Genomic DNA, 25,302 nt, shown 5'->3' on the forward strand with positions numbered 1-25,302 from the left:
GTTTATTACGTTCTGGAATATTGTAAATTCTGTATTTTAAAAACACACTGCTAACTTCCCAGAAAGTTAACTAGCAAACAGAACAGATAGATACCTTACCTTGACAAGGGCAGGGTACTGTGTCGCATCTTTTTCCAATGGCAAAATCTCAAAGTTAGTAGGAATGAACTCATTCTTCATTGGAAGCTTGAATTTCCCATTCAGATCAGCATTCTGCCATTTCTAGATAAATAGGAAAAACAATGATGCAAAGTAAAATTTCTACTTAATATGTATTACTATATATACTCACTGTCTTTCTACTGTAATAGAAGATTCAATAATATGTTCCACTATCTTATGTGTAAATACTAGTAAAGTAACAGGAAAAGAGAGAAACATCTCAGAAACCAAACTGAAGTAGACTGTTAGGAGGACGAAGTGCTCAGAAGGAGAATGAGAAAAGAAAAAGAAAACTTTCAAAGTTTACAGTAGAGTGGAAGTGGTTCTGTACCTCATCTTTTCTGCTAATGCAAACTCTAAGTGAAGGCATTACACTAAACACATCAGCAAAAAACATAGGTATGGACAAGCTAAAGGAAGTGAGGTGATCCTATGCAATGTCTGTCCAAAGCATGTTGGGCAGGTCCAATATAGCTTTAGGGTGTATTTAGCCATCTCTTCCTAAAAGAAGAAGTAGTGAATAACAAGATTCAACAAGGACTTGCCCACCTTCATTGCTGGTGTTTTGATTTTTAAAAACTCATTTAATGTTCTCATTTTATAAGTTGCAAAAATCAATTTCAGAAACAGTTATATATAGCAGTTATAAAAACATTCCTTTCTTAAATGTTAATGAACCATCCTATTCTTAATTGAGACTCAAAAATATATCAACTTTTTAAAATTTAAAAGTAGCTACTGCATATTATGGAACTTTTATAAAAAAACCTGCAGTTTTTAATATAGGGAATAACATTCTCTTTATTAAAACTTTAAATAGTTTAAAGCCACTAAAACGTGTATGTTCTATGTAATAAATTTGAAATTTAAAGACCAACATAAGATTCTTGGCTCTTATAATATTAAACAGACTCAATGCATATTTTTGTACTATGTACAGCAAATCTATGTTTTCCCTTCCTCTAAATGTAAAATTAGGCTAGAAATTTACCACTGCCTTTCACTTGTAGATATTGGAATATATTAAATGTTTTAACATGCCTTAATAACTTCATCAGAAATTGCTTCTTGCTTGTATTGTGTTCCATACCAGTCTTCTGTTCGGTCGGTTTTTCCTTCAAAAGACTTGGACACTATTGCAACTCTGAAAACAAAGAGACAAAGCACTTTTGCATGAACATGTCTGAGAAAACAGTGTGAGAAATTATTCAGAGCACTATTTCTGTTCCATCATGATAATGCATTTATTTCCCTTGGATAATTACAGAGTACATTTAGATGGCAAGTATATGGATATTTAACAAACCACTAAGATTAACCATGAAATCAGGCTATCAGCATAATTTAATTTAACCATTTTTTCTGAAGCGTTACAACCTAGAGCTATACATAATTGTTGTATTCAATGTCTATTTTATAAACTTTGTCCTTGTTCCAGAAAACACAGGAAGAAGTACTTGAGATCTTCTTCAGAAAGAATGAATCAACTAATAGCATTTTTCATACCACCTATATCAAAATTCAGAGAAGTGAAAATACTGACTATAGAAATGTTATTCCAGACCTAGGGTTTTAGATTACATTATTGCAATTGCAGTTTTCCCGTTCATAACCTGATTCATGTTTCTTCATTTTGTATTATTCTCATTTCAGATTTACACCTTTTTGTTTATTTATTCATTTTTGAGGATAAGAAAAGCAGGAGGTATAGTCAATACTAGAGAATAGTATTAGTACTAGAGTACTAGAGAAAATATAGTCAATACTAGAGAATTGCACTCAGTTAGAAACCCAGAAAATCCACCCAAGAGAAGAAATCCAGAATAAAGAAAATTACAAACTAATAGGTATTTATTCAGTAGTCTTCATAACAGGTATCAAGAAAATACCTTCAATTTTTTAACAGCCAACAACATGAAATAGTTTTCAATAGAAATAAGGAGCTAACTTTAAAAGTAAACGTAAAGAAGTAAAAAAGGTAAAACAAAGAATTTATAAGAAATCTGAAATTGTTCAAAAAGGTAGCAGAATTATCTCTTACATACATTCAATGATCGCTAGATGCTGGATAGAACAGAAACAAACTTTGTCAAATCTTGTGCAGATGGCTAAAATGCACATTAAAGCATCAAAATATATACAACGCAAGTGTTCTTTTATAGCACAATATCTTCAGGCTAAGAATATTGTTGTATATTTTCAATGTGTACAACAAATAGGGGCAGGAATCAAAACAGGCATATGGATGTGCCTCAAAATATAGAATTTTACTTTACAAATACACTACTGGAGAATACCCTTAGGGTGAATTTTGCAATACACTGAAAAGGTTAAATACACAGAATATTAATATTGTGAATGTCTATGTCCTCATCCCTCCTTTTTCATCTAATGTATACATGTAAATGACTAAATGATCCAATAACGTTGAAGAAAACAGGATTCTGCTGTATTAAGTTCAAGATTCCCCTATTACCAGAATTTTCAAATTACTGTAATTTAACCTCAGCCTTGCATTTCAAACAGCAGGACAACAGTGGGGTAAAAGGTCACTAGACAAATAGCTAGCAGTAGATGCATTTAAATGAGAAATATATCTAAGAGCCACATGGAATTGTAAAGACATTCTCTAGCAATAAATTCAAAAATGGAAGCAGACTTGTACGAAGACTTGTAAGACTGGGAAGAAGACTTGTACGAGAGTCTAATTTTGAGACACTATTTTAAATCAGACACACTAAACAGGGTAATCAAACCTCATGTTTCAGGAATGCAGATGATTTCCTCTGAGTAACCACATGATTAGCATGAGCATGTACACACATACAAATACACAATAGCCCATGCCTCTCTGCAAAAGTTACGAAATGTCTAAACCAGAATGAGAATGTTCATCTCTGAGAGATATATTTCATCTGTCATTGTAAATTGCAATAGAAACGGTTAACATTTTTATTGTGACTTTGTATAAAATAGTTTCATGTCTGTTTGCATGTTGCATCTATTGTATTGTTTGTTGTTCGTTTGTTTTTTTACACAAAAGAAACAATATAATACTAAATAAATACCCAGCAAAGAGCTAAGCACTTTAGTCCTAGAGAACATTTGCTCTTGCAAAACAGCAGACACTAGCTCAGTCAATAAGGTGAAATCTATTACAGAGATTGTTGTTTTCATAAAAATGAGCCATAGGAATATTCTATGTTTTGCATTTTAACTCAGACAGCTGGTGAGCAAAAGCTCTACCGTGTACAGATGAAGTTGCTAAGAGACTGTAAAAAAACAAATTCTATTAGAATTTCAGAGCAACCTACCAGGTCTTTTTTCCATTCCTAAAACAAACAAACAAAAAAAACCAAAAAAGATAATCTCCTAAACTAAGAGATTATCCTGATAGAATTCCAATAATCATGTGGACTGAGCAGCAAGACAAAGGTGTGCCATAACACACAAATGTTTTATTCTGCTGCTTGAGAATCAGTAGCCTGGAGAAGGGAATGTAGTGACAATATGGGCACCCATACATTTCCTGTAGGAACACAGAAGAGTTAAAGAGGTAAGAATTATTCTATTCGCTCAACGTACAGAAAATTGAATTGTGGAAATTAGCTTTGTAAGAAGTTCTGTTTCATGGGATCCTCCTGCCTTCCCTATACCCCCAGTCACCACTGGAATAATTAGTTACATTTTGAGCTCTCTCAAAAAAATGCCTACAATCATATGAAACAAACCAAAAGGTATTTCATCTGCCTGCAACTCACAACCAAAACCAAGCACCTACAGCAATGAACAGCAGGACAAAATAGGGAAAGGGAAAAAGCAGTACCACACGTAACACAGTGCTATGCAGTTATTTAAACACATCATGATGCATCTTTAAAGCTCCCAATTATTCCTTTTCACTCCTGTGCTGTACTCTTTGGATCTATGAACATCCACATGGTTTAAGACAGCATTGAAATGCACTAGAAATGCAAAATAGGCATTATGACCTTCTTGTAACATTCTTAAACTAAACAAGCACAAATTGAATTCTGAACCATTCATGAAAAAAATATATATATATATAAATGCAATTTACTTCTACATGTACATTCTTGTACAGACAAATGGTTGTAGTTCTCAGTTACTCAGTTATGTTCAACGTTCCTACAAAAAGCAATGGCTTGTGATGGGAAATATATGAACAAATTGTGATTTTCAAAATGTTTCATCAAATACAATGCAAGAAAAAAAAATGTAAACATACTATATTTGTAACATGTTTATCATCAGGGATGAGCATCAACGACTACACTAAATAACTGTTTGTTCACTACCTGTGAAATTCAGGCCCTTAGAAATTTTCCATCTAAGATTCTACTAATGCTGCACTTCAGATATAGAAAAGAAAGGAAAAGGATCCAGTTAAGATCCAGTAAAAAACATTCTTTAGTTGCTTAATCTAATGAGTCACTAACTTCTTAAATTTTAATGAGAGCATTTATACTGCAGATGATGAGGAAAAAGATGTATTGGAAATAACAGGAAAATTACATTTTTCAGCTAAAATTGCGACAAATGCCTTATCTTCACAGATGGCTGGCAAAACCCAATGAAGTTTGAACAAGTAAAAATGATGCTTATATCTTAAAGAGGTTTCTCTCTTGGGGAAATTAAGCTAATAAATGCAACAAATAGCGTGCGGGGGCAGGAGGAGAATATAAAAATTTCCTGTTATGGCTCAATCAAATAGAAGAGCATATGGATACTTGCTACCATCTGTGAGTATAGATATTTTTCCATACTTTTTAAAAACACAATTTGTTAAGAAAATAACATGGTCAAAAAGCTTTTTTTTTTTTTCTTTAAAGACACTTAACAGTAGTCTCAACTGTGAATACAGCTACCCCAATATAAATATGCCAAGAAAAGCCCTTGGTGCAGGTGAATTCCAATAAGATTAGGAAAAGCAAATAACAAATAAGTCTATTATAAAAAGCAGTACGTCAAGTCACGAAAAGCTAAACCACTGCAAGACAAAATTTAGGCAAGGTGGAGGAAAAAAAAATTTACTCATGAACAATTTTAAAACCCGTCAGAAGTTCAAATTTGTGTGGAATTTCTGGATAAGCTTTAAGAGCAGTATTTATGTATTCTCCCTGTTAATTACTAAAATACGTCTTTATATTACAAGTAAGCTTTTGTATCTAATTTTCAAGAGCTTAGGCAATAAACAAGAAAATAGGAAAGAGAACCGGGAACATTTTCTTGAAAGTTTTTCTTATTCCAAATACGATGTCTCCAAGTATTCCAGCTTCAGTTCAGTATCCCACACACATTACACATAGATGCACACCCACATACAAAGACACAGGCCCTTCTTTAAAGGGCATTAATTACTATGGCAACTACTGTCACTGACTTAGGCAGCTCCAGTTATTTTATCGTTACCGATATACGCCTTGAAACAGCAGAACTCCATGACATTTGCAAATACGCATCATAATCCAATTTTATCCTACTTTATCCAATAATTATTTGAAATACACCGTTTTTTTGAAAATAAAGTAAAACGCAGTGTAAACGAAATGAATGCACGAAAGAAATTTTGTCACACAAACAAATACAGTGAAGATTCATGCCCAAAATTTTAAGTTATTCACACTAATCTCAGAAGGTTGAAATTGAATATGCCCTAAAAATATGTGAATGCTTGCTCATTGTCCTTCTGTATACAAGACTGTCCAAAAAATGTATACAGAATATATTCAGAAAGAGAGCAAAACAATCAGTATCTTGGCAACATATACCTGGCTTCTAAAACACTCCGACAAACAGATGTTTTTGAACATCTGACATACACTAAGACTGATATACAGAATCATAATTAACACCTTGTTTCTGTTTCCATACATTTTAGTATCTCTACATAACTTAAATTTATTATTGCAATTTGTTACTACATACACAAAAGCTGTATTAGAACTGCTAAACTGCAAAAAAGAAAATTCAGGCTCTAAAGTGCTAGTTTAATTGTTGACCATGCAACCTTAATTTGCTCTCTCCCTTTCTAGTAATTAGATCATATTAAATCATAAACATATACACACAAATTTATATATTACACAACAAACAACCGAGCAGCAGTTATTTGATATTTTCTTTTTTTTTCTCAATGCATGAGCTGAAATCTCTAATAGCCACCTCCTTTTCTAAATGAGCAGAATTACTAAAATGTCATTTCCACAGCACTCAGTGTTACAGTGACTAATTTCATATTTTAAAATACCCCAGAAGATGTTATTTTCATAGAAAGCAAGCTGAGGCATAAAGAAACCCACATAAAGTACACATTAATTTTATATGCTTATTTTAAAACTTTTTTTTTTTTTGTAATTCTTTGCAGCGTATGGCACCTCATAAATTCATTACATGCCTTCCAACTACATGGTAGGTCAGGCAAAGTAATACACAGTACTGGCCTCTCATGTAATTCCAGAACATTTCTATTCTTTAGGAACTTAATGAGAAGTTGTATGGGGAAAAAGGTGAAAATAAATAAATAAATAAATATACATCTGCAGAAAGTAGGGGAAAAATAGCAAGACTTGGTAAACTAAGTATACCAGGACATTGTGGATGCCTGATCCCTGGAAGTGTTCAAGGCCAGGCTGGATGGAGCTTTGAGCAACCAAATCTAGTTGAAGGTATCCCTGCCCACGGCAGGGAGGTAGAACTAGATGATTTTTAAGGTCCCTTCCAACCCAAACCGTTCTACGATTCTATGATTTTAGCAGCTACAGATGCAGCTATTTCTATCCACTTAAACTGATTTTTTGTTATTATTTTTTTAAGTGGGTCTGCTAATCTGCATTAAGTCTGGTAGCTTTTCATAGGGAACATACAGACAGCAGATAAAAACTTTCCTCCTAATTTCCAGACCTAGCTCGAAATTATGAGTATTAGAGCATTCCATTAAAAATGCCACAAGAATTTATGTTGAGCTGTTGCAGTTGAGCTATTTCAGTACTCATTTTCCTAAAAACAATTTCAGTCTGAGGAAGACATTCCACACAGGAAAGACTGAGAGGGTATTTCTGTCTAAACAGGAAAAGTTGCATACACTTAGTATACTTCTTTTCAATGGGGAGCAGAAAGAAATCTCATTAATGCAGAACTACTCTCTCTTTTACAGTGACATTTACTTTGGAGCTACAAGAGCCACCTAAGAATTTGTGTTTCCATTAGTCCATCTGCTTTCTTATAATATTTGGGTTAAAATACAAGTTACTGTAATTCAACTTACCGAATGTTTTCTGGTCTCAATTTATCCAGTACCATCTCTATTAAATCAGGCCTGAATTCTTCAAGCAAATACTCAGCAGCCAATACTTCTTCTATAGGATAATACTAAAAGACAAAGCCCAGACACATGTAGATGAATTAAACAAAAACTAAGCATGAAAAAAATGGTTTTGCAAAAGAAATGAAAGCGGAGATTTCTGGTCACTAAATCTGTACCAACTTCATACTTTCAGATTAGAAGTGCATAGATCGCTTTAAGTCTCTCTCTCAAAACTGAACAAGACAGAGTAGCACTCTAATTATGCAGATAATATTGTTTCCTATACCAGGTACATTTATATACTGCACACTATTATACTTTTCTTTTGAAATATTGCATGATTCAATATAAAAAGTCACCAATCTTTAAATACTGTTCTGAACTAAAGTAAAAATAACATGGCAAATGCTGACCCCTGCAGGATATCTTTGAAGGCAGAATACCTAGTAATCATTAGAGTGCATTTGGGAAAAACAAAACATAACAAAACAAGTGAAAAAGTTTTTTTTAGGATTCCCTAATAATTCATTTTTTTAAACACTAATTTAAAGTAAAGTGTCTTTCAATTATCTAAAAGCATAACGCCAATTTACACAATTTTTGTTCTAACATTTTTTGTTTAGACTTAAAGTGAAAGTCTCTAAGATTTTCTACCAAATCTTCCGTGCGAAAACAGCACGTTTTGGGAAGAAACAGCAGACAGACATGCTAGGATTCAACATAGGAAAGACAGTTCTTTGAGGGATTTCACCAAATTGATTCAACTACACATTTTTGCTGTTACCACCACCAACAAGAACTTCCAATAACAAGTACACCGATAACAAGAACTTCCTGGACGAAGTATCAATGGAGCCTAGGCAACTGACTTCTTGCCTCTCAGAAGAGATGCTTCCGCTGCCTTACTGTGCCAGGCAGCTCTGACCTTCCCTAGTTTTACCTTGAAATGACTTATAGCTTTCCCTTATTTTTTGTGCACTTTCACTAGCAAGGGACCCAAACCATATATTTCAGCAAACTGTAAGACAACAGAAGTTAAGCCCCATTTCTAGAAAAGCAGACAATTTTTTTTTTTAAATATCGAATCAGATTTCATTTCAAATGCATAAAATATACTGCCTTTTTTTTTTTTTTTTTATCTAGTTATGTACATTTGACTACAGGGTAGCTGAATTATTTACAATGAATTATGTGCATGCCTAAGTGTCAGTGAGCAAGTTACTATACAACTGAAAAAAATTAATATATAATGAAACTCTGAAACGAGGTACATAAGAAAAAAAAAAGAACTTTCACTCCTCTGAAAGTGATTAGTGGGGAAGACAGGAAAACTTTCAAAACCTTCTACAGTAAAAAAATATGAGGTAGCCTAAACAAGAGGCACCAAGCATCACTAGCATTTTTACCATACAGTTAGACAGCTTTTTTGACCAGAATTATCTTAAGAGGGCTTTCTGAATTATATACATTATACATGAAACTACAGTGGAACAACTTCCAGAACACAGAGTAACTGATACTATGCATTTTGGAAAAGAGAATGAGTGAGGTGAGGAAAGAGGAGTAACAGAAAAAAAAAACAAAAGTACAATAAACCAAACCTGTGTTACAAAGCATTCAAATGTTAATGCTGTCAAATATATCAGACAAGAACAAGATTGGAAAGGTCTTGTTCAAATCATTTGTGGTAGACAAAAGAATGCTCATTTAACTGAATTCTGCATAAAAAACCACACAATTTCAAGTGGAGATTTAAAGAAACCTACTTACTTCTAATCTGAAATGACCAAGGTAATACAGATTTAGTGACCAGAAGTGTATGGCATTATTACCTATACAAAATACAAGCCACACTCTGTTCACCAACTGGAATTAAGCATAACAAAATTTACCACTTTTTTTCCCGTTGTTTTTGTTTTGCTTGAGCAGGGGGTTGAACAAGACTGACCTCCAGAGGTCCTTTCTAACTTCAACCATTCTGTGATTACTTTTTTGAAAATCCGTTTTATTTTAGTTACATTATGGTATGACCTAAATTTATCTACATACAACAATCAAATTAAAATGAAAGTTTAAAAATGATACAATTAAGAAAACAGAACAAAACAAAAAGGGCATAGCAAACTAGGGAACAAGTGTCTGGAAAACATCAAGCATGACAAATAGCAAATGTAATTTGACAGCGAGACTTTAGTGGTGACTCCTTACACCAGCACAAACGTGCTTTACATAGGAACTTCTGTTGCATAGAAGGTTTTGGGTTTTTTTAATCCTTTTGACAAATATGTAACAACTTATGACATTACATTTGCTTGTGCTAATTTACATATAGGTTCTCCTCCAATTATTAAAAACATTCTGTACTCATAAGCATAAGAAATCATCAAACAATAGTTCCAGCTTGAAGACGCTTCAGAGCATAAACTTAGTATGACTCAGATGAAACCAAAGAGAACCAGAACAGTTATTTTTCTATTAGTGTTTAAGCAACTAATGGCAGAATCAAAATTACCATTTATACTGCAAAGAGTATCAAAGGAAAAACACTGTCCTGAATTGATACCCTGTTGACAGCTTCCTGGTATGATTTTTGGAGCCAGTAATTGTAATCAGGACTGATCCAACAAATACAGACCACTGAAAGACTGCTTTAGAAGACAGACATAGCACAGTTCTCAAAGAAATTTTATGCATTTGATAGAGCAAAAACAAGAAATAGCAACCAAAACAGGAGCTCCATTAAATATTCATTTAAATATTGTCAGTTGTCTAATGCTTTTAGTAAACAGAAACCAAATTCTGAAATAAAAGACTGTTATTTTAGACTTTACAAATCAAAGTTGTAGGAGCATATACAGGAATTCCTGCAAAGAAACAAGCAAAAAAAATCTAACAAAACAATTAGCTGTGCAATAGGGAGTGCCTGAAATTTACAGATGTTGCACGAGTGCCACTAAACAAAAAGAGAACAGACAAAATCTTCCTTCAGTGCAAAATGAGGGAACTGGATTTTTTAAGAAGACCACGTATAAGCTACATGATGATACCTTCACTACCAACATGTAATCCACATTAGAAGATTCAACCATTTCTGATCTGCTATGTTACTGCAGTAAGCAGAAATGTTAGCGTTGTTTCAATATCCTTAATTAGTGAAGCATTTAGTAACATAGTACTTGGATTTATGATAGAATGTTATTTCAGTAGAAAACATTTAGCTTTCAGCTGGGCACAGTATTACATGGTACACGTGTATTAAGAAATACTGAAACAAATCAAATAGCCAACTCCAGTTACTATAAAATCAGTTCTATCAAGTGTAGAATTAAAAAACGGTAGCGTGAAGGAAATGCGAATTACCGACCACCAATGGTAAGAGCTATGCAGCATGATAGTAACTTCCTAAGTTCAAGAAGTGGCAAAGGAACTGTGCAAATACCCATATTTATTCAGTGTATGGTTAAACATACTGCTAAATGATTAACATACTATCCAAAACACAAAATAAAATATCACTTACATGCAACATCCCTCCAAGCTTTGATGTATAACCTCGTGGTCGTTCTTTATCTTTAAATCTGAATGCCACAGCATTTAGATCCTAGGAAACAATTTAAGAAGGGTTGAAAAGCATATATCAAAAACTGTTTTAAGAATAATTAATGGCTAGTTTTGTTATATCCATTTTATAGTAGCATTCAATCTGAAGACAAATACCTAACACAAGAGGTTTCAGTAATAGTCAAGTTGCACAAAACTCATGAGCAACATGTGACCGTCTCACAACATGAAGTGTTATTATTAACACCTTATTACCAAAAAGCTCTGTGCTGAACAAAAATTAATGTCTTGTAAGTCATGTTCATCGTAAGAGATCTGTCCCATAACTCACATTCATGTCCAAAGAAGGGCAATGAAGCTAGTGAAGGGTCTAGAAAACAGGTCTTTTGAGGAGTGGCTGAGGGAGCTGGAGTTGTTGGAGGCCTTTTCTGACCTGAATGATTCTATGATTCTATGTATTTGAATTTCCTGATAATTTGAAAACACCTCAACTTTAATAAAAACAGTAATGTTCCAGTGTCAAATCCTTATGGACAGGGTAAGAAACTTCTTCCTGTACCTCTATTATTCTGTAACACAATGTCAACTCATGGCTCTGTAAGAGCATTTCACGTTTACATTAAGACATATTCTCAACGTACTCATTATTTGAGTCACATCACAGAAAACACACCTTTAAAGTCAAGAAACTCAGTTACCATACAATTATTAAACACTATGTCCAATTATTAAAGACTATGTCCGCAGCCAAGGAAAACGGTCCTAGTTATAATCCAAAAATTTGTAAAAATACTACTACTGCATATTTCATGCACCAATCACTGTACCTTGCACTCTTGGAAAACCCATTCTTGAGGTCCTTCTGTACGTAGTTTTTGAATATATTGAAACATGTGTAAAATAATATCTTCAACATGCACTGGAAAGAAAAAAATGCTTGCTTAATAACTCGATTCTACACAAAGAAATAATTCTGATGAAAACAAATAGGAAACTTTGTATTTTGAATTACATTCTGATACATCAAGGTATTTAAGTACATATACAATCCCACTGAAAAAGTTAATACAATTATTCATAGACATGAAATAAAAGTGTTTAGGTCCCCAGCTAATTCTGAGAACTGCTTTGAACACGTAATACAGTAAGATAATGATTTTCGGTATAATTTAACTCAGTTCTAAATAGTATGAATAAGTAGCACACAAAGCTATTAACAGATTTTCTTCTAAACTAGTTTACTTTAAAACACTCTTAATGAAATACTTCAATACTACCTCAAATAAATTCATTTCTTGTGTTAGATGAAATGTGTTAACATACTGGGATCCAAAACCAGAATAACAAATTAATTAAAATATACAGTCTGTCAAGTTATTAGGACAATTAGTCTCTTTGGATACAAACACAAGCCCATCAAGATCAGGACTAACATGGAATGCAGAAACAATGCTTCACTTACAAAGTCCTTCCTCTGTCAAATCCACATTAATGATGAAAAACATGAAACCTCTAGCACCTTCCTTCTGTCCTCCAACAAGAGTATATACCCATCCTATAAAATCAAAGAGAAAATATTTTGCATAAACAAATCTGTAAATGTTTATCCTACTTTCTTTGTACGCTTTAGCAACATTACTCCCCCCCCCCCCTTCCTTTTTTGGACATTTTAACAACATTACATGTTCCCCTTCTCTTCCTTAGCATCTATAGCAACAGGGCAAGATAAACATCTGACCTATCTGATTTTGTGCTCATGGTGCTACAACAAACTCAGTATCACTAGGTCACCAGGTAATTTATTTCTATTTGGAACACAGTAATATAATGAACAACAGTGAAAGGTACACTCTGGTACTCTTCCAGACATCAAGAGAGCTGACAGTAATCCAACTCAGTGACAGAACAGAGACAAGATCAGTACAGCAAAACTGTACGTCTCTCTAAACAGGGGTGGATGAAGAGAAGCACAAAAAAAATAGTAGCATCAATGGTTAGGGTGTTTGTCAGTTATTCATTTGTACCCACCACAGAAACAAGAATAAAGCGGGGAACGATTTACAACTCAAATTACTCATATTGCTGGGAACTTCAAATTTAACATACAGAGATAAATTATAAATTAAACATTTAAGTTTTCAAGAGTTGTGCAATTAACTAATTTTTCATTCTTTATTTTCAACGGACTTACCTTTGGCTTTAAGCTCTGATAAAAGACTCCCTGGGCCTTCATGCCCAATCAGATGACCAAGGTAATGGCCAGGATTTGATTTATAGTACTTCTGAAGGTCTGGTATAGGAAATGTGACATAAAGATTTCTGATGTCCTTAATGGGTACCACTTTGTAAAGTTGCTGAAGGTGAAAACAGAAGAGGAGATCCATAAGCAAGCAGACACTCACAATCTCATTTATACATTTTAGGAGCACGTATCACATCCCCTTCATGCATACACATTTTATTACATAACAACAAAATCTGATTGAAAGGTATATGAAAATTAAGGGAACACTTGAGGCATTCATGATGCTTACACATAGAACTAATTATCTCACAGTTGCTTAAAGGAACAACCAAACATACAAAATTTATTATAAGCTGTACAAACTACAACATTCAGGCAGGTGGAAAAATGAGAACCCTGACACAAAAGTAGTGAAGTGCACAACGTATTACTGTAATATAAAAACTATCACTTAAGGTATACATTCCTGACAGAAGATACATCTCTATACCTACCCGGAGATGTTCTTCTTGGAAAGGATGTTCAGGAAACTCTGGTATAGGGACATTTTTATTCTCTACTTCTGAAAATAACTTCACCACTAAGGAAGTTAGCTCATCCAAAGATTCTACAATAAAGAAACATTAGAAAAAGAATAATCATCATCTGAAATTTCTAGCTAATTTAGATTTTGGATATTTTCTGGAAAAGATGTGGATTATACAGAAAAGTAGTTTTAATGATACAATGATTATTATTTTCAAAAAAGGATATATATATATATATATAAAACACTAAGGTTTTTAACAATAACATGCTATAAGCATCATGGTTATTAAATGCAGGCTTCAACCATGATTAAAATAAATCCTGTTAACAGGAAAAAAACATCCTTAAAGTGTACCGACGAATCTAAGGTGGAACTGAAAAAGAGACATGTCAGATGTTGAACATTACAAAAACAAACATTCCACAAAAAGCCTAAGGGAGATGGAATCACAGTTGCTAATTTTTCAGAGGAAAAGCATATTTGTCAAAAGATGTTCTTTGATCTCAGCTAACCTCCAATATTTCACACACTGAGAGCCAGCATCATCTGTGCTCAGTGCCTCATAATTTCATACGCACATCTGTGACCTGTTTAAGCATTTGCACTTTACATCCATTCTAGTTGCAGGCCTTGACTAATACTCTCCAAATATGATAGGAAGACCATTTGTGGAAAGTACTTGATGTTGTGCATGAATTCACCTGAATGCATCTATACAGATGAAATACTGCCTTCAAACTAGCCATCCGCTAAAACATGCGCTTTCGAGCACTTCTCACAGTAAGAACAAGATAAGAGATTCACCCTTCAGATTTTTTAGCACACATCTTTCAAGGAAAATTTGGGGTTTCTGGAATGTCTCAAAGTACAACCTCAATCTGTGAAAGATTTCAAAAAGTGGTTGCCTTGTTCCTCAGAACAATCCCAGTTAGATTTAGAAAGAGGAATCTTTCCCGTCCAACACAGATTTGCTCCTACATGAGTTACTCCTGACAGAGTGCTGCAGAGGAAAAAACACAGCACAAGCCAAGATGGCTCACTGTACACTAAGATTTTGTGAACTGCACCTAATTCTGTTAAAGATTCATATTTTCTGATTCATTATTATCAGAAAAAAAGTATTGAAGACTGCATCTACAGTATCATAGAATCATAGAAGATCCCGAGTTGGAAGGGACCCATAAGGATCATCAAGTCCAACTCCTGGCACTGCACAGGTCTGCCCAAAAGTTTAGACCATGTGACTAAGTGCACAGTCCAATCTCTTCTTAAATTCAGACAGGCTTGGTGCAGTGACTACTTCACCAGGGAGTCTGTTCCAGTGTGCAACCACCCTCTCGGTGAAGAACCTCTTCCTGATGTCCAGCATGAGATAGTATCGGGCATTACATTTAATAGGTATTGTTAATGCCTTTTCAGGCTTAACCCTAGCCTGTAACACTAAAATAACTGCAGAAAGTTACAGGCTTACTTCATCAGAAAGTCATTTGAGGCTCAAGTTTGCATTTTTCTACGCTAAAATGAAAACCAGCTGCTGTCTATCAACCTGTTACCCTGTTTAATTCAGCCACAGCAATAAACTATTATTTTCAAAGAACTACTTTGAAATTTATTTTTCCCTCCAAAGTTTGTTTCTTAGTTAAAGAAAGACATACAATGCATTACTGCCACCTTTCTGGCAAATCTTCAATCACAATCATGTCAAAATTACATTGTGAGGATAATAATTCTAAACACAAAACAAAATTTTCCTCTTTAAGCAACAAACAGCTTCACAATTATATTTCTGGTTACCGGAATAGCTTTCTTATAAATCAATAAGTATACAATTCAGTTACTTTCGGAAATCAAGTTTTCCTATTCAAGTCTCTGTGAAGCTAAACAAAAAAGCCACCCCAATAGGGGCAGCAAAGAACACATTCATTTAAGTTTCACAACTTCTGTGAAGGTTTTCTTTAGGACTAATTTCCAGTTGCCAGGGTGATTCTTACTGAAAAAGTAAGAATTTAAGAGTCTACATGGGAACTGCTGTACTGAAGTTGTTCCATGATCATTCAGTGAATTTTGATTTTGATTAGATTTTGTTTTTGCTGGGTGATTTTTTTTTTTAAATCTTAAGATATTTTTAATTGAATTTCATGATTCAATTTCAGCAAATTTTTTGTTTTGAATATGTATTGGTAATTACCAGAGATATTCTGACTCTCTCACCACTTTCCACATATGTATATTGTATATTCATTTTACTTGTATATAAGTGGTGGGAAAATCAGACAATTACGAGCTGCACAAAGCTTATTTCAGAATGCACAAAAGGAGATCACAGGGGACTTACAGTGTGCAATGTTTTTATGTTATGTAGCAGTACTGCTACATTGACACCAAGGTCTTTTAGCAGAGAATTTAAGGAATTATATTAGCAATGTTTGTTTTCTGCATCTTGCTTTTTATGTGTGGAGCTACCCTGTTATAACAAAAAAATAAATCAGGAAGTACCTGGAACTTACCAACTTTCATTTCTGATGCTAGGGGCAAGGCCTCAGGGAAAAAAAAAAAAAAGAAAAAAAAAAAAGCTCTTGCACAAGTAACTGCTGCTTGAACAAATAACAGAGTGAGAAATGCTATGCTATGCCTCTTTCCAGGGAAAGAAAGATGCAAAGTAAGATGCAACTTTTTCCCAAATGACACTTCACACTTACATTAACAGCTACTTAATTATGATGAAAAAGTGTAGTTGCATAGCCTCTTGTATACAAACAGACTGACAATAAGCCTGCTTCAAACAAGTAACAAAAAAGTGACTTTTAAAATTTTATTTATTTATTTTACAAAATTGAAAGGAAGAGTCCCAAACACCGGTATTTCATAGGCTCTTACTTTTTTCTGAATATCGATCCATACAGGGGTAATTCATACTGAAGAAATTAACTGCAAAAACCACTAGCCATAACACCTAAATTCAAGATTTTTACAGGGATAATTTTATACATGCATACGCATGTACACAAATATATGTATATATACACATGCATATATATACACACACATGAATATATATCTGTATATACACACACACACACTTAAAAAGTGTTTGAAAGTAAGACTATTTTCTGCATTTTATTGGTATCCGAAATGCAGATTTTGTCTGTCCTGAAAACTGCCTGTCCAGTCTTCCTGGACAGGCTGAGGAAGAGAATTTTAATTCAATTATCAACTCTGATCAACACCTACTTACCTTCAATTAATATATCAATACTTTAAAGAAAATAAATGCCTCTTTAGACAACAGCCTTGCTTCCTCAATGACAAAAAAAATTGTATATATACTTCCTAAGCTCAGAAAGCTTTCTAGAACAGAAGTTGTTTTTGTTTTTTTCCTCAGGTAGAATATGCAGAAGAAAAGAGAGTAGAGGGAAACTCCTCTTTCAAACATAAACAAAAAATATTTACAAATATTTACAGGCTGTCTTCATTAATATCACAGTGCTTAATTGCATAAAGTTTCCACTGCTATTAGGAGAACAAGCAAGGCATTCTCACACATAAAATATATCTGGCCCTTGTTGTATTACATAAGTACCTACTAATAACATACCTGATCCTACTCCTTTAAAAAAATTCTAATACATTTTACTGCGCAGCCTGCAACAACGAGAAAAATTCATGGTATTCTCATCAGTATGTGATATTAAAGCAGATGAACTGTAATAATAAAACAACTTGAGAGGAATTAGGGAGCCTGGTACTGATTTGACAGTGAATATACGCACAAAAGTTAGATTTGGTTAAGAACTATAAGCCTCACGATGCTTGCCCATCTTAGAACCTACAAGAAAAAAAATCACTTATACGCTATGATTAAAATGACATAGGTAGGCTTTGTCAATGTGCTTCAAATGCAGTGCCCTGTAAACAGGGGGCTGTAAAGAAAGCTTTCTGCTTTGCTAGTAAATGGTATTCTATTCATACTCACCATCTGAGCATTATTGTAAAACACCATACAGCATTATTGTAAAACACTTATCAGCATGCTTTCAAGAAGCAGTTTTCAACACACTGTCATTAACGTTTTGGCAAACCCTTATACAATCTTGATTGTGGAAGGTTTTAAGCAATTGGAACGTCTGTTACGTTACTTCAGGAGTAAACTGAAGTAAAGGCTTTTTATCTCAGTGTTACATTACGGTTATCCTTTGATAATATATTAGTTTTTGTAGTGGAAGTATGTGCAAGTCTAAAATATGAAAACAGTATCAAAAGCCCTCAACATCAGAAAACAGAGGTGTCAGTCTTCATAAGAAACACACAACGAGTGCAACTGAGGACTTGATAATGGATTTAAAATTTTCAGCTTAGTTTTTGTATTGTAAGCTTATAAACTTTTAAGTTTACACACTGCAAGTTGCTCTGGAGACTTCACTAAACAAAACAATGTTTGGTCAGCCTGTACAAGCTTTGCTTTTTTCCCCTTTATAGATTTTCAGACTTGCATACACTTTGTTTTCTCCTCTATGAACATAAATATATTTAAATTCTTAACGAATTAACAGAAAAACTCTGAGCTCTCACCTCTTCCTAAGACACAAATAGCCATTAAATTTGATGAATAATAAGTAGAATGGAACTTCAATAACTCTTGTCTTACATCTATTCCTTCCTTGGTTGGTCTAGTTTCCAGAGTGAGTTTGTTCCCTGTAACATAAAAGTTAACAATATAGCTCATTGATTACATATATACTCATGGTTTGTGAATTTACAAATTATATATATATATATATATATATATGTATATATAAATAAAAAATGAATTAATCTGCTCTTTTTAAAAAGAACTACTACACGTAACAACACGAAAAGTGGATCAATATTGTCTGTTTTCATCAGAAACAATAAATTTTTCCATTCTCAATCTGCATCTTCCTCAAGAATACAGGATGTTTCGGCCTTCTAAATTATTATTTTTTTTATTTGAATGGCTATTTCAAAACACTGCAAGTAAGCCTAGACTTCAATTCAGAAGAAGGAAAACTTTTTTCTTTGGCACATCTGGAGTAGGTTTTACCCTGCACACACACACACCTTCCACAGTGTCCTGGTTTCAGTTAGGACAGAGTTAATTTTCCTCCTAGTAGCTGGTAGGGTGCTATGTTTTGGATTAGGACCAGAAGAGTGTTGATAACATGCTGATGTTTTAACTGTTGCAGAGCAGTGCTTACACTAAGCCAAGGACCTTCCAGCTTCTCACTCTGTCCTGCCAGGGGGCAGGCTGGGGGTACAGCAGGAGCTGGGAGGGGACAGACCCAGGACAGCTGACCCAAACTGGCCAAAGGGGTATTCCATCCCATCTGGCCTCATGCTAAACATAGGGGTGGCTAGCCGGTATGGGGGGGCCAGCTGCTCGGGGATAGGCTGGGTATCAGTCAGCAGGTGGTGAGCAATTGCATAGTGCATCACTTCTTTCGTACACATTATTAGTAGTAGTACTATTATTATTATTTTCCTGTCTTAATAAACTGTCTTTCTCTCAACCCACAGGCTTCACTTTCCCGTTTCTCTCTCCCCCATCCCAGAGAGGGAGGGGGGAGGGTGAGCGAACGGCTGTGTGGTGCTTAGCTGCTGGCCGGGTTAAACCACAACACACAGGAATCACTGCATTAAATTATTTGTGGCACTGCACTCCACAACTTATAGCCTAGAAGACGGAGACAAAGTGAAACAGTTACTAATTTCAAAATGCAGTTTGTAAATTGTGACTGTTCAGCTTCTGCTTCCCAAACAGCTGAGCTGTTCCTGCAGTATGGGAACAGGACTAAAGAGGAAGAGAACCACTGCAATTGTTCCCTAAATAAGCCATATTTGCAGCACATACCAAACTTTCTCCATTAAGTTATTATCCTATGAATCAGTGCAATCTTTACATCAAGCTTTCAATAATTTACTGTGATGAAATACTCCACACTTAAGCAGAGCAAAATTCTTATTTAGTAAAACGCAAGAACTTGAAACAACAGAAAAATCAGTCTACAAAGAGTACACTTGATTTTAATCAGCTCCACTTACCATTACTACATAGGCACACAAAATGGTCAACAGAATCTACAGACCAGAACACTAATACTCTATCTGCTAACCATGAGATCAGTAACCCCCTGAAGCCAAAACCAGATCATTTACAGAAAAAGCAGAGGATGAGGAACAAGATTAAAACAAGAAAACATAGCAACAAAATTGCCTTGCATTTACAGGAAAAACAGCAAGAATAAGAGAAAACACTGGGAAAATGTTCCTGGTACACAAATATGCCCAGTGCACAAATCCTACTATTACAGATATGAGTTAATACAGACCAGTGAGGCAAAACTAGCTACATAAAAAATAAGACAAGTATATTGTCCAGATGTTTGGTGATTAGATAGAAGTCTAATTACAACTGCAACAGCCAACAATACATCATACAGAGAGGCTGCCTGAAGAAAAATTTTACTTTGATTTTCTAACTTCACATATATGTTAGTAAAAGCAATGATTCCTAATAAAACCTAAAAAGAATATTTAGGGCATTATGATTAAAATAGTTTGTTGATATTCCTTCCCAGCTTTAAGCTGCATCAGCTTATCAGATCTTAGAGATTTAAGCCTAAAGACAACAGAAACACATAAGTTTTAGATAGCAACAGAATCAATAGATAGGGCAAATTAAAATAAAATAAAAGAGCTAAAACTTCAGCTCGGTAACTTCTGTTAAGAGTACTGGAGTACATTAGGAGGCAACAATCAGAAGACACCTTGTAGAGGTAGGAAAATGGACACTGGACTGTGCGAAAGTGCAGGGGAAGTACTGGAAACGGTTGAGGGTACTGATAAAGAATTACTGTCACAGGCAGTTACTCAGTGATGGGTGAAGGTTATCTGAGGACAAAATGCACATCTGAACAAGAAAATTGAAGAATAATGTGCATTTGTTTCTGCTGGCAAAACAGGCTCCACAGCAATAAGCAGTGTGACCCAAATGGAGTCATTCCAGTATTCTGCATAACATCTCAGCTGGTCAAAAGGAAACGATAAGGATGCCGACTGAAATTGCCATGAAAACCGTATCACAGCTAACAACTCTGAGTAAATAAAAAATGATCACAGCTGGGCTCTAGCTTTGCTAAATCAGATGTACAGGAAAGCTATGTGCTGTAATTTAATTTCAGAATCAGAGTCCAAACTAAGGAGAGATGAATATGACTACTGTTACTGAATTTGAGCATGTCTCAGGTATTCTACCTTTACAATTTCACTTGTGTCAACTCTCAAACCTTCCTAAACTGTAGAAAACTATTTCTGCAACTTCTACTGTTATCTGAGTGCTACACAAAAATTAAAAAATAATCTCTTCAGTAACAGCAAAAATTTTATTTGCTGATTCAGGAAGGCCAAATTCCACCCCTCTGAGATTATAGAATGTACTTTGGATGCTTGCCTGCAATTTTCAAGACTCGCTTTCAAATTCACCTCTTTGAGGAATAGTGATAATTCCCCTGGTTTCAGACAGCCTCTCTTCACCGGAAAACAGAAAAACACACACACTTGTAGCAGCTGGCTACCAGCCCCTCAACTTTATCCTTCATCATCAAGTACAATACCATTCTTCTCTTTCCTTGGGACAGAGGAAGAAGACAGTCTTTAAAGTCCATTACCTGCCCCACCATCACCCTACAGAACCCAATATTTGTACCAACTATTCACTCAGCAAACTGACTCAGACACAAAAAACATTCACAATCAAGGATTAAACAGTGCAGTGTCTGAATTAATGGCCTTATTACTCTGATAGTTTCAAAAATAAACTTGCAATTCATGTAGAAAGTAACTTCGTAACAACTCCTGCCAAACTGTCAAATAGTTGTGGTTTTAACTACAACCACCATGTTACTTTAATACTTTTTAAGTTGAGGGTTTTGGTTGTTTATTTTATATGGTTACTGAGCACTCTGTGATTAATAAAGCCTGAAAAAAAAAAAAAAAAACCTACAGCCACAGGATTGGGATTTGTCCAAGACTAGTTTACCTAGCCATCTGCTGCTGCGTTTTATGCTTTCAGATTTTGCTTTTATATTCTTATTCAGTAATTGTCATGTTACTTTGCTAATCCTTCTAATTTGACCTAGTCACTGCCACCTAGTCTTAATGGAATACTAGTTAGCAAAAAAAAAAAAAAAAAGAAAAGAAAAGAAAAGAGCACGTGGCTAACAACAATTTAAACACAGTCCATTCACTTTGCTATGCACAAAGACTTACAGTACCAAATTATGAAATCGAGTCTTTGGAAAACAGCATCCACTGCGGTAATTATCAAAATCATAAAGGATGCCTCTGTCGTGCAGGTTTTGTATCACTCTGTTTCATGTGGTTTTGTCTAGCTTTGTTTGGTCTACCATGTGGAAAATGCAATAAAGCACCACAATAAACATGTATGGAGGGGGAAAGAGGGGGAATTGTTTCAGTCTGATCTTAACCAATTTTATATAAACAATAACACTACATACATTACACAGAACTCCAGTGGACAAATAATAATATTCTGACAAACCTGTTCCAAATTTACTGAAGGGATGATTGGGGTTTCCAGTAGCCTTCTCCAACTGAAACAACCTCCAGGCATCATTCATCAGATTCTTTTCATGCTCAGAATCAACAGCATTCACTTCCCTATCTTTGCAGCTTTCATCAAACAAAGGGCACAGGAAAAACTGGGCAAACCTAAACAGAAAGTTTTCAATTCAAGTCAAGAGTACTGTACATAAATGGTAACAGAAAGTATGAAGCTTAACCCCTCCTGAAAATAGCTTTATATATTACTTTTCAATGCAGAATTCCCAAATTCCGTAAGTTTTGACACTGATTCACTATTTTGTTTCTCATTTTAATCTATAAATGCAGATTACAACGTATTCATCATATAAGTTATTACAAAAATCAACCTTACATCATAAATCTTGCATACAAAACTTCTGCTGTGTTGAAGTTTAGCTGCAAGAGGTTCTTAATCTTGCACATCAAATCAATCTTGTCAGGCATCCAGGAAACAAGGAAGAAATGTTAGTAAGAGCTCACTCCTTGTGAAAATATGAATAACTTGGTCATCAACACAGAGATTCTACGGCACAAGCAAGGGGGGAGGAAAAAAAGTTCTCTAGGACATTTCTTACCAAGGGCAAAAATTTATTCTCTTTATCTCATCGACTACAATTCCAATTTCTGTCCCCTCCCACAAAATGCAGAAGTTTCAGTCATTTCCCTTTAGTAAAGGCATCCCAATTTATTTCTTGAGTTCATCCTTCTTATGCTATCAAAGAAGTAAGAATGCTGTGACAAGCACTTTATTTGATGATATAAGCAAAATACTCGCACAATGCATACGTCCACAATCTCACTCTGTGCCCCACATTTTCAAAAATATTCAGTGTAAACACAACCCTTGGACTTTAAAAATACTGCTAGCTGAAAAAAATCTGAGAACTTTTGAAAGGAAAAATCATCTAATACCAGTTGTAACAAAAGACAGTGCTCTCAGCCCCTCCTTTAATAGGATAATAAGCCAAGTATGAGGAAGAGCTCTTACGCCATTTCAAATAGCACCAATACATTAAAAGATTGCTTGTAAATAAAAGTGTGTTTACCTGTCCAGTGCACCTTCTAGATGCTCGTGTGACACATCAAAGTAATAGTTGGTATGCTCTCCACTGGTGAAGGCATTGGAGCTTCCTGCATGCTCACTAAGAAATTGACTATACTCGTTCTCTTTTGGGTATTTCTTGGTTCCCAGGAACAGCATATGCTCACAAAAATGACTAAGCCCAGCAATGTTGGGGGGATCAGACAAGGACCCTGCAGGGGGAAAGAATTCATACAACCATTCATGAGAAGTAATAAAAGTTTAAGTCTTTTAACATGCTTTATATTACTGTATGTCAATCATACCAATTCTGTAGTTTTAAGTAGACACTTGGCAGCTTTAGTCAACTAAACTCAATCTTAAAAGAATAAAATAAAAAGGAAATTAAAAATGAGTAACTGAACCAATTAGTGTCTCAAATTACCTCTCCAGATCAGCCTGCATTGCTTTACAGAGACACAAGATTTAAACTGAAGTCCATGATTCATAATCTGTATAGATCTGGCAGATCACAATGTTCTGACTTCTATAGCGTGATTTTAATAACTACACAGCGTTAAAAGGCAGCAATTGACAACCACAATTACGGAGGTGTTTCTCCTGTGGTTTATGGGATGAGTGATAAACTGTAATTAATTACTGGGACACAAGCAGCTATTGCAGACCAGCTAGTAGGTATGAAGCGTGACACTTTAGAAGACAACAACAGCGTGCGTGCAGGAATGGAAGCCAGAAGTGTGGAAGTTTGCGTCTGGAAGGCCTGCTTTGGAGTGTGCAATAATGTGCAATGGGAGAACGGAGGTGAAGGCAACAGAGACATCTCCACATGCACGAACTGGACACTGCAGTTGGTTACTATTGTCACAGCATCCAAGAAAACTGTATTTGGGATCCTCTGAACTAGACGATGATTTTGTGCCATTATAAAAAAGGACTGAAGTTTACAAAATTACTCTACTACCTGTGTCCTAATGTCAATGACAGAAAGAGCTCCCAACCACACACATGGCAAGAGGATGAGTAAAAATGCTTAGGTAACGTGTGCGTGCATCACACTTCGAAAGCAAGTGAGAAACTATGTCAGTTTGAGAGATACCTCACATAAAAGAAAAGGCTTCTACTGCTCCAAAGATACTGTCTTCTCCTTCTATAACCAGCATTTGTTTGCATCTTAAGCATCACTGCAGTTAGGGTGTGCCTCCCCACCTCCCCCTGCACTATAGCATCTTCTCACCTCAACACATCAACAACTTAACATGGAAAAAAAAAAGTTTGACGTGACAGATGGAGCCATCTGAAATAATTGTACTCACATCCGCCTCTTTTCTGCTTACAAAAGAGCTTTCATAACATGAAACTTACTCATTAGAAGTCTTTCTACAGACTGAGCTACACTTGAGTAAACACAGTATAATAAGAGAGTTTAATTAGCTCTCAATTTACAACTAGATAGGTCAAAGAATTAAACTCTAAATTACAGTAAAAGGCTAGGCTACCAGCTAGATACTACTGCTACCATTTTATTTGCAATTAAGGTACCAAAAGTTAAAGCATTTTAATAACATAATAAGTATATAATGAATATAAAAAGTCTATAATGAACACAAAATACTTTAAATACCTATGTGCACATCTAGTGCTGCCGAAGACTTATCTGTGGTGGGGTCACTAATGAGAAGTGCTTTAATGCCATTTGCCAGTTCCAGTCCACGATATTCTCGTTTATCCTCAGGTGATTTGATAATTTCATTTGTTATTCTCTTAATAGCCGGATTGTTCATTTTGTTATTTGTCTCCTTCTGAAGCCTTAAAAA

General features: G+C 34.9%; 1 protein-coding gene across 4 annotated transcripts in view; it reads right to left on the reverse strand.

The window, feature by feature from the left end:
• IDE (insulin degrading enzyme) overlaps positions 1-25,302 on the reverse strand; it is a 62,824-nt gene that overhangs the window by 27,279 nt on the left and 10,243 nt on the right. For all 4 annotated transcript variants that reach the window (XM_050712047.1, XM_035541601.2, XM_050712049.1 and 1 more), the window contains exons 2-13: positions 25,110-25,294; positions 23,493-23,700; positions 22,403-22,572; positions 18,394-18,516; positions 13,790-13,902; positions 13,242-13,404; positions 12,513-12,605; positions 11,878-11,969; positions 11,010-11,090; positions 7,451-7,554; positions 1,204-1,306; positions 100-222 (exon numbers count right to left, since the gene is read on the reverse strand). In XM_050712047.1, coding sequence (XP_050568004.1) covers positions 100-222; positions 1,204-1,306; positions 7,451-7,554; positions 11,010-11,090; positions 11,878-11,969; positions 12,513-12,605; positions 13,242-13,404; positions 13,790-13,902; positions 18,394-18,516; positions 22,403-22,572; positions 23,493-23,700; positions 25,110-25,269 — 1,533 coding nt within the window. In that variant the 5' untranslated portion in view covers positions 25,270-25,294. The remainder of the gene's footprint in view (positions 1-99; positions 223-1,203; positions 1,307-7,450; positions 7,555-11,009; positions 11,091-11,877; positions 11,970-12,512; positions 12,606-13,241; positions 13,405-13,789; positions 13,903-18,393; positions 18,517-22,402; positions 22,573-23,492; positions 23,701-25,109; positions 25,295-25,302) is intronic.

The sequence above is a fragment of the Cygnus atratus genome, chromosome 7 (assembly GCF_013377495.2).
Source record: "Cygnus atratus isolate AKBS03 ecotype Queensland, Australia chromosome 7, CAtr_DNAZoo_HiC_assembly, whole genome shotgun sequence".
Taxonomy (NCBI): domain Eukaryota; kingdom Metazoa; phylum Chordata; class Aves; order Anseriformes; family Anatidae; genus Cygnus; species Cygnus atratus.